We start from the raw sequence: 10,735 nt of genomic DNA, 5'->3' as shown, positions 1-10,735 counted from the left end.
GCATGCGACGGTGAGGGGGGGGGACATTAGAGTGTAAGCTCCTCTGTACAGACACTGATGTGACTGTGGGGGAGGGGCCATTAGAGTGTAAGCTCCTCTGTACAGAGACTGATGTGACTGGGGGGGAGGGGACATTAGAGTGTAAGCTCCTCTGTACAGAGACTGATGTGACTGTGGGGGGAGGGGACATTAGAGTGTAAGCTCTTCTGGTACAGATACTGATGTGACTGGCTCAGTATTCTCTGTACAGCACTGTGGTATATGTCAGAGCTACAGTATATACTGTATAGCATGAGTATACTTTTTCAGAAAAGCCGTCCTTAAACGTCAGTCAGTGACTATGCCTAGGCTGAGATGATGTCATCAGTCTGCTGCAGGCAGGAGGAAGCATTTCCTCAGTCTCCCCTCCCCCAGTGATCAGTCTGCAACATTGTAACTTTGTATCCAGTCACAAGGTGAGAGGCTGCTGCAGGGGCTGATCTGTGTTGGATATTTGTTAACACAGCCAAGAACTGCACAGACACCGGGATTTATCATCTCTGAGCCGGCATCTCAGTCCAGGAAGTAGATGGTGACCCTGGATGATGCCTGAACAAAGATGGTACCATCCTTCTGGAGAGAAAAGCAGAGGAAGACATGGTCAGGGGGAGTCCTTTGACCTCTGTGAGAGGGAATAATACCCGGAAGTGGCACATGACACATTACATAACCATACTGCACCTACGATGAAGAATATTTCTGGTGACAGGTCCTCTAACGTCATTTTACTTACGGCTTTTTTCTCGGAATCCTTCCCCGAGTCCTCCAGGTAGGAGAGGATGAAATCGATTTTGCGCACGCCATCGCAGAAGAAGACGGAGTCCTTGCTCTGGTGGCAACTGTCTTTATATATATACACACACACACACAGATATATATACACACACACACACACACACACAGATATATATATACACACACACACACACAGATATATATACACACACACACACACACACACACACACACACACACAGTATATACTGCTGATTTCCCCCAGACATGGTCTCTGTTTCTTTTCACTTTATTATATTTTACAACATGGATACAATGTAACACACCAGTGATGGTGCATTATACCTATTAGAACAGACTGCCAGAGCCATTCGCCCTGCAAATGTATGAACGTTTGTTGTGTGCGAATAGAGGCAAAGATGACCGTTCTTAGAGTATTTCCTTATCAGGTCGAATGTAATGTAATACTGCGTTATGGCCACTAGATGGAGCTGAAGAGCATAGAAAATACACACTTCTTTCTTTTACTCCTCAGCTCTCTCTAGTGGCCACAACACAGTATTGCATTACATTCAACCTGAAAAGAAAATATACTAAAAACTTTAATTTGTGCCTGTATTTGCAACGAACAAACATTCACATAGTTATGTAGGGTAAATGGCTCTGCAAATTGTTTATAAATAGACCCCAAAAATTCACCTACCAGGCTTTTCCCTGTATTTTCACCCGAGGAACACACTTCCTGTCCCACGGTGACAACGCTCACTCACTGTAATGTATCTATGGAGGAGCAGCGTGGTCACCCTGAGTTGGATTACAGCCCCCCCTCTTCCTCTCTTCTCTATTACAAGGGGTGGAGGTGTTCTCTAGTTCACATATGAGAATTGGGACAGCTGATAACATTGTTAGAAAACTCAGATTAGTTCCACGGGGCAAAGCAGATATTTCCTGTACTCGAAGAAAATGTTCTTAGCCTACAAAAAGAAAAAATGAATGCAGCCGCCACATCCGAGGACAAATATATTACAACAAACGGGATGATCTCAGAGGCTAGGTTCACACGTGCACGACACCCGGGACGCGCGATCGTGCACACATCGATTGGCACGCGGCCTCATTGATTTCAATGGGGTGACATCCGCGCGCCAATCGCTAAAGTACCTTTTTTTGTGACACACGAAGCGTGACTTTTTTAGCCGCGATTGTGTTCAGTTGCACAGGCGGAAACCGCGCGATCCGCCCGGCGCGACTGGGGTGCCATTAGAAAATAATGGCGGGCCATTCACACCTAGGCGCCTCCCGACCGGGCGGCAATCGTACACGAAACCGCCGCGGTCAGGAGTCGCCTAGGTGTGAACCTCGCCTCGGGGATGTTACGATTCATCTATCGATACATTTTGTAAAATGTTTTTATACAAATAAATCTTTTATTATTGAACTTCTTATATTTGTTTTGTTACTTTCAGAGTCTGGCAGGATTCTGTTTGGAATTGTCGACCGATATATGACATCAACCATAACGGCCAATCAGAATCCATCCTGAGGTCTGAATTGGGTTCTGGAAGTTGACAACCTTTTGAATGAAAAATGCTGATAGTGCCACTGAAGAGGAGAGAGGGGACAACAGGAAAGGAAATGCAGAGAATCTCCCCAGCGGCTCAGAAACATTAGAAAAATGACCTGAAAGGGTTAAATTGTCCCCGGCCCAAAAGATCTTCGGGTTTACATTGACCTGAATGCTGCATGTGAACGTTATCTGATACAACTCAGAGGTGAGAGGAGGCAGAGAGATCCGATAAGGGCGGGCGAGATGGATTAGAAGCATTACAAATGAGTCTGGATGGGGTCCAGGGCCCGCAGATGGCACAACCAGTGTCGGAGGCCATTAATATTGGATCGGCTCCCTCCCTTCCTCACACCTCAGTGGTCAGGTCAGTGATACAGAACCATCCAGTGCCAGCTCCCTCAGCCCTCTCTGTGTGGGTATGAAATGTCAACAAACCCGCCCAGGTACGGCCGCCGTGCCCGGCTCTGACTAATGTTTCCTATGTCCGGGGCCAAAAAACACGAAGACTCCAACCAGGGGCAGAACATGCAAAACTTCTTCCCACCGGGACTCCGAACTACAACGAGCGCATAGAAAAATCACCGAGACAGAAACACCGCACACTAAAATCCCATCATTGGATCAGACATCGGGGGATTCCGGGGGATCATCCACATGAGAGAGAAGGGTGAAAAAGGAGAGAGAGAGAAGGGGGAGAAGGAGAAGGGTGGAAAAGGAGAGAGAGAGAGAGAGAGAAGGGTGGAAAAGGAGGGAGAAGGGAGATGAGAGAGAGAGCAGGGTGAAGGAGAGGAGGGGAGAAAGAGGAGGTGGGAGGAGAGAGAGTGGGGGGGGGAGGTAAGAAGGGAAAAAAGAAAAGTAGAAAAGGGGGAAGAAAGAGCAATAGAAAAAGAAGAGAAGGGAAGAGAGTGGGAGAAAAGAAGAGTGAAAGAGAAAGCCGGGCTGTTCTGGGCAGATTCCCTTTGACGCACTATAGAGCACCATTATACTGGGACCACCTACAAAACAGAAGTCAGACCTAACTCATCCCACCATTGCTCATACTTCCTGAACAGAAAGAGAGAGAGGAAAGATAAGGAAGAGAGAGAAGAAAAAAGGAAGGAGAGAGAATGAGGGGGATGAAGAGGGAGAGGATGAAATCAGGAAAATGCTGCATTCAGGTAAAAGGACCGGATGACACTCGTCAGTTTCCTGTATTTGCAGGCATAGTCCGCTTGGATTTTCTGGGTGTCTGGATCACAACCTGACGAGCTGCATTGTTGTGTCTTTGAAAGGAAAGGTAAAGAAATGCCGCTTTGTAGAAATTCCTTATTCCAAATATTTCCTCTTTCTGCATATTGTGTAAACACAAACCTGGAGAAAACGTGCAAAACCTGTATGTACAAGTACTGAAGAGCCAAGTTAGGGAAGACAATGGGGGAGGGGCCAGCGGGTGGAAAACAATTATTTGGTTTTACTTTCATAAAACACAATAAAAATGTTGTTTTTTTAAATAAGATTTATCAGAAGAAGATGAAATGTAACTACACAGAAGCGAAGCGGCATGTTCACACCTCTGAGGCCACAATCCCGGTACAGAGAAGGGAAAGGTCTCCTCTGACATCGGGATCTATCAGAGTCTGCAGAGCCGATAATCCCACAAATATTACAAAGAATTTGCAGATTCCGGATCCTCCGACTCTTATTAACCTGGAAATCTAGGACAGAGTTCGGGAAATCCAGTAAATGCCTCCACACTTCTCCGCGCACAGGAAGTTATTATTATTTTGTAGTGGATGATAGATAAACATTGAGGACCTGAAGCCGCATTAATAGTCTTCCCCGGGAACTGCCAGAAGATGTCAAATATAAAAGCTCTCTGCAGATCGATTCTGCATCTCAGCAAAAGTCAAGACATCGCATTTTATTTCTGCATCAGCAGCTTCCAGAAATCCATCTTTATGCTGCATTGCTGACATCAGGCTTATAGTGGGAGGGGCAGCTCTGTAAGTTGATGGTCAGGGGGTGCATGGGAGGTATAGGTGGGCTTGCCCCTTCCCTAAACTTTCTTGCTGAATTCTTCTTTAGTTGAATTCTTCTTCAGTGTAGACTGCAGACAGGCTGAATATAAATTAAGCAATGTTTACACTGCCTGCTCTTTTGATGAAATCCCACTGAACAAGTCCGAGGAAAAAAAGTTATATTTGTAAACTTTCTTATAATTCCCGAATATGTTCAGAAAGCTTCTAAAATTGCCGTTTCCCGTCATTACATGTACAAGATATCAATACGGCCAACCCGCTCCTGTCCTGAAATACTCTGCACTGCTCAGAGAGCGGACAGTCTGCCGCCTCCCATAACATGATCACACTGATCTGGAACTGTCTGTGCAGCTAATAATCACATATGGAAATACACGTCACAGATCAACCGTGTGAGAAGCACTGGAAGGAAGCTGCAACACTCCATAGAGTCAGGACGGTGAAGCGGAACCTATTCAGTGACGTCACAGCCCCGGAAGTGGGATCAGCCCAGGAGTCCGAATGAAGCTTTCCATCCCTCTATATACAGACAGATATATACACTGGAGGGTCACCGCAGACACATATTCACTCGTTGCGGTTAGAATGTCTCAGGATTCACCCATGCACAGAGCACAACAAGCTGTAAGTCAGATCACCAAACCGCATTCACAAGACCACCAAACCTAAAATACAACATTCAGTGCGAGACCAGAAACCTCCCGTATGAGACGAGGTTCTGATCCTCGGGGGCGGGGCAAGGGATATTTGCCAGAGCACAGCCCACTTCCTGACCCAACAGTGTGCTTATTTGCAGGAAATTTGTGATGTGAGGATGGGGGAGGGGTGGACAGACCGGCACGCCACTGATGGAGGGCATAGAGACATGGCAGCGAAGCACAGAAGGAAGCTCACATGGAAAGGAAGTGTATTATCAGTTGTGGGAGGGATCATACAATCGGTACACAGATTTCCCCCCATACACAGATTTCAGGGGCGGGTCTAATTATACATTTGATCTGTTATGGAGTTTGCAGTTTACGTTTAGTGGTCATTCAGCGCAAAACATCATCAAACCAAAAACGCAAACCATCCTCATTTACCCCGAGGCGATTCTTCAGGAACAGGCCGTGTTTGCGCCAATGCTGTGGAGTGATCAGCACATTTTCATCAGTGTGTTAATAAAATATTGATCACCTTGTCCTTTGTTCAAAGAGCTCAGACGGTGTCCCTGTGGACTGCCTGACCGCATGCGAGCAGCGTCCTCCAGCACCTGAGTGCTCATAACAGCGTTCCCATAAAGCCTCAGAAGACACAGGCAGAGACGCGCTGTGTGATGTACATGTGACACGAGGACGGGACATTCCTGGAATTGGCGTCCCCGAGACGCTTCTTTCCCAATAGGAACAGCAGGAAAATATACGGCAGCCGGACAGATATTGGAACTCTGACCTCAAAGTGACTGCTAAGGGGGAGGTTCCGTCTTCACTATAATCAGGTAACCAATCGTAGATTGCAAAAAAATGATCCCCCCCCGGCATCACTTTACCAGGCACTGGACTCCCGGTCCAGGATACAGCTGGGGATGCTGCATGCCATGCAATAGCTTAAAGGGGAACTATGCGGTCAGTGTTTTTCCCCATAGTTCTCCTCAGGGTAACGGGAGGACACAAACTAGCGTCCTCCCGTCACCCTAGGCTCTGTATATAGGGAGCTACAGCTCGCGGTATACTGAGACGCCGCAGCCGGAACGTATCCCGACATTACAGTCGGGAATCCCTGCAGGGACATGACCGAGAAGTGAGCGAGCGCCGGTATGTGTTCCCTCACTTCCCGATCTATTGAGCCGGCCTGTGACAGTCTCATTGTCACACGTCGGCTCCAACTATGAGGTGAATGATTTTCACTCACCGCATAGTTCTCCTTCAGGCTGGGTTCACACCTAGGCATATGGAATATGCGCGTTTGTCGCGCGTTTTTTACTGCGATTACTGCGTTTCCGAGGGCTACTTGGCTGTATTCCAATGGATACGCGCGGTAAATACGCCCCAAAGAAGCTCCTGTACTTCTTTGGGCGTAGGGCGTTTTGTAGCGCGTTCATACGGACTGTAATACGCCCAGGTGTGAACCACGCCCATAGGAAATAATGGGATGTCGGTGTTTGAGCGTTTTGCAGAGCGTAGGAACGCGCTACAAAACGCCCAGGTGTGAACCGGGCCTTAAAGTGAAATTGGGGGGGAGAGAGGGGGGGTGAAAAAAGTGTTATTATTTGTTATTTATTATTTGTTGTTATTCACACAACATGCCTAACAATAGTGTAACAATAGTTACCCTTCTAGGTGCTTCTTTGGAGCAGATTATACACCGGGCAGGACGGGCAGCTTCCTTTACCTTGAATGGACGGCAGTGTGCAGACAAGAGGAGGGACAGTTCATTATCATACAATGGGGGGAGGGGGGGATTTATAAACACTGGAGCAGGCAGAATCCGGAATAGCTGTGCACGGCAACCAATTAGCTTCCCTCTTTCATTTTCAAAGCTTTAACTGGGCCAACTGATGAGAGAAGCCGATTGGTCGCCGGGGGGTAAGCGCTCCAGATTCTGTCTGCACCGGTGTTGATGAATTCCCTCCCCCCATTGTATCACCCGGGACTTGAGATCTTTAACCCTTTGTTAGGACAGACAGTGTTCACATCTGAGATCGGCCAGCACAGTACATACGGGGTTAATAATGCTAAACATGAACTCTCCGGCCACAATCATCATCATCATCCTGTTGAAGCTTATAAAATGTTTTCAGGAATATTAATTATTAAATAATAAATATTATTTTAAAAGTTGCGTTATGCGAATGGTAACAATGTAACAAATAAAAATTTTAAAAAATCGGTGTCATCCCGATTTGTCTGCCAAAGTGGAAATACACTTTAAGGCGGACACGTCATGGTATATGGCAACAGTATCATCTTTTTGGGAAAAGCTCCCCCTTTTAGGGCCCGTTCACACCAGAATCGGGCCAGAACGCACTGCCTCGCATTGCGGCCGGCTCACTTTTTAGTGGGGCAGGAGGGGGGCGTGGCGGGCCATTGAAGTGAATGGCACCGTAGCCACTCCCTCCGGCCGCAATGCGATCGGCCGCAGGGGTCGCAAGGCACATTGTGACTGCGGTCTGGTCCAGTCCGATCAAAATAGTGCTTGCAGCACCGCATCGCAAGCACAATGTGCCTTGCGATCTCGTGCGGCCTACTGCATTGCGGCCGGAGGGCGTGGCTACGGTGCCATTCACTTCAATGGCCCGCCAAGCCCCCCCCTAAAAAGTGAGCCGGCCGCAATGCGAGGCCAGAATCGGGCCGGAACGCACTGCAACTGATGTGAACGGGCCCTAAACATTAAAAAAAAGTCCTTGAGCTTCAGTCAGTGACTCTGCCTAGGCCGAGATGATGTCATCAGTCTGCTGCAGGCAGGAGGAAGCATTTGCTCAGAGGCTACAGCAGGGGCTTTACATGAAAACAAATGTATCTGAAGGACGGTGACACAGATCTGTAGAATCAGCCGAACCTGAAAACAAACTTGTTATTATGAAACAGAACCATCGGCATGAATGAGGGTTAATGAAGCAGAGACGGTGTAACATGGAGTTAGTACACTGATATCACCGATACACCGACACACCACAGACCCCCCTGACCTTCATAACACATTCCAATGTCACCTCACAGTAATATGTCTTCCTGGAACCATTAGCGGGCTTATTATAGAAAAATATTTTAAAATTGGTTTCTAAACTGTTCTTAAAGGGTAACACCCCCCAACACTGATATTTCTGTCCAATATGGCTGCTGGTAAGTTGAATCACGTGCCTGCTTCTAAATCAGGATTCCAGTGTACTGGCAGAGACACAAACTACTGGGGGGAATTTCAGAACTGGAGTACCCATGAGATGCAGCAGGTGATTCAATGTAGATGTAGCAGCTCTTAAAGGGTTAAAAATTAAACTATCAGAACTGTCTGATGAGGTTTTTTTTCCCCTATAAACACCCCTATTTTGCCTACAGGGATCATAGATGACATAGATCGGCCTTTTTGGTAGAACACCCCGCCATCCGTTGCTGGGGTTCCGAACTCCAGCAGCCCCAAAATTTCTACTCTGACAGGTCCCCTTTAATAAGGAGGGAGTCACCGGGAGCCTACAATGGCCGATGCCGTTGGGTAAAGGCCTGTGGACCCGTCTCAGCCAACATTCCGGTGACCTCCGGGCCCGTGACGGCCGTCTATGGAAGGCTAAGCATTGGAATGTGTTCACCAAAAAGCGCTAAGCATGCAACTACAACACCGACACGGGTGACCGCCGGCTGCGCCCGGCCGCCAATGCCCGCCATGCACCGGGCCTCTTACCCTTAGATGGTTGCTGATTAGAAAGGTGCTCTCTGTGCTGCTCAGGCCCTGCCCGCGGCATCATGGGAAAAATATAATGCGGTTAGTAACAATACAAACCAAAAAGAAAAACAAAAAAAATGGCAGATGAGGGGATGATGGGAGAGTTAGAAACACATGCGGGGTGATGATAAACCATCTTCAATGTCCTGAACAAGTCTGTGTTGTCCATAGCAACCAACTAGGCCGAACTCTTATAACCGAGGCCTGGTGTGGTTTACACAGCTCGGCGTCTCGTATGACTGCATTGACCATAGCAACCAGAAGCTTCCTTTCTGGTCCTAGAAAATAGGACCAAGGAATAGGAGCTGATTGGTTGCTATGGGTGACACAATTTGAAAAAACAGGGGCTGATTTACAAGAAAAAAGCAAAGAGGAAACAAACAAAAGGAATGACAAAGGCAACGTTGCCATAGCAACCAAATTCTGTTGCATCAAGTGCTATGGACAACTGATGTGCTTTCTGCCAGTTTCTGTAAATCAGCCTCACTCCTCTATTATATTTTAAAGGGTCTCCAATATTAAAACCAGAGCAAAGGATGCCATCTACGTTTCCCATAGCAACCAGACTTCCGCTGTCATACCGTACCAATGTATATTGTTGCCGTGAGAAACAGGAAGTGTTTCCTTGCTCGGATTTTAACGGGAAACACCTTTTCTGGAGAAATGACATGCAAATGATGGATTTCATCTCCAATAGCTGCTGCAAAGAAAACGGCATGGTTGCCCATAGCAACAAGCACTTCCATGGGCCCAGCAGCCTTATTTTTTTTTTATTTGCTGTCGTTTTCACAAATGAACGTTCAGTAATTAGACGTGCGTATTAAAGTGTATCTAAAGCCAAAACCTCGGACAGGGTGCGGGATTAGAACCTCTGTAAGGTCAGCGCCCCCTCTGGGGAAATTCACCATCTGTATCTGTCCGGCTCACTGCCGCGGGACAGGAAGTGATTGAAATTGTCACTGGGACAGGAAATAGAGGGAACATCTACCAATGGGGACACTTATTGCAGTGACAACTGGTTAACAGAAAATTAACTGCTAACCTTGCAGAGATTTTCCTCTCACTTCCTGTTGCATCTCCTGGAAAGGAAGTGAAGGGAAAACTCCCATAATTCCCAACATTATGAGCCCGGATCCCTGTTCACCATACCCATTGTATTATGTACCCACATCACACCCACCTTTCTAGGCTGCCCCTGCCATGCACCCGCCTCTGAATAACGGGAGACCGCCCATGAAACCTACTCTATAGGCTGGTCCCACCCACAGACCCACCTTAGAAAATCTGGGGAGCAGCCCATCATGCTGACTTTATGGGCTGCCCAGCGACACCCCTGTCTCTAAATTAGTAGGGACCACCTACTACACCCACTTTATGGGCTGCCCAGCTACACCCCTGTCTCTAAATTAGTAGGGACCACCTACTACACCCACTTTATGGGCTGCCCAGCTACACCCGTCTCTAAATTAGTAGGGGCCGCCTACTACACCCACTTTATGGGCTGCCCAGCGACACCCGTCTCTAAATTGGTAGGGACCGCCTACTACACCCACTTTATGGTTTGGTCCCGCCAAGATACCTAAGAATATATGGGGACTGCCCATGTGCTGCCCCGATTCTGGCAAATAAGGCGCATGTACAGTAACTCAAAGTTGGTGCTGTGATCCCAGGGAATTTAGAGGCAGGGGTGTAGCTGGGCAACCCAAAGGACAGGAGAGACCATCAGCGGGACAGGAGAGACCATCGGCGGGACAGGAGAGACCATCGGCGGGACAGGAGAAACCATCGGCGGGACAGGAGAGACCATCGGCGGGACAGGACAGGAGAGACCATCGGCGGGACAGGAGAAACCATCGGCGGGACAGGAGAAACCATCGGCGGGACAGGAGAGACCATCGGCGGGACAGGAGAGACCATCGGCGGGACAGGAGAGACCATCGGCGGGACAGGAGAGACCATC

General features: G+C 48.0%; 1 protein-coding gene across 1 annotated transcript in view; it reads right to left on the bottom strand.

The window, feature by feature from the left end:
* The window catches only part of ANO5 (anoctamin 5), a 102,603-nt gene that overhangs the window by 49,103 nt on the left and 42,765 nt on the right, over window positions 1-10,735 (bottom strand). The window contains 2 exon segments of the mRNA XM_018563018.1: window positions 773-874; window positions 6,678-6,681. Coding sequence (XP_018418520.1) covers window positions 773-874; window positions 6,678-6,681 — 106 coding nt within the window.

Source organism: Nanorana parkeri, unplaced genomic scaffold (assembly GCF_000935625.1).
Source record: "Nanorana parkeri isolate BGI_ZX_2015 unplaced genomic scaffold, ASM93562v1 scaffold622, whole genome shotgun sequence".
Lineage (NCBI taxonomy): Eukaryota > Metazoa > Chordata > Amphibia > Anura > Dicroglossidae > Nanorana > Nanorana parkeri.
This window is presented reverse-complemented; position numbering and strand designations above follow the sequence as displayed.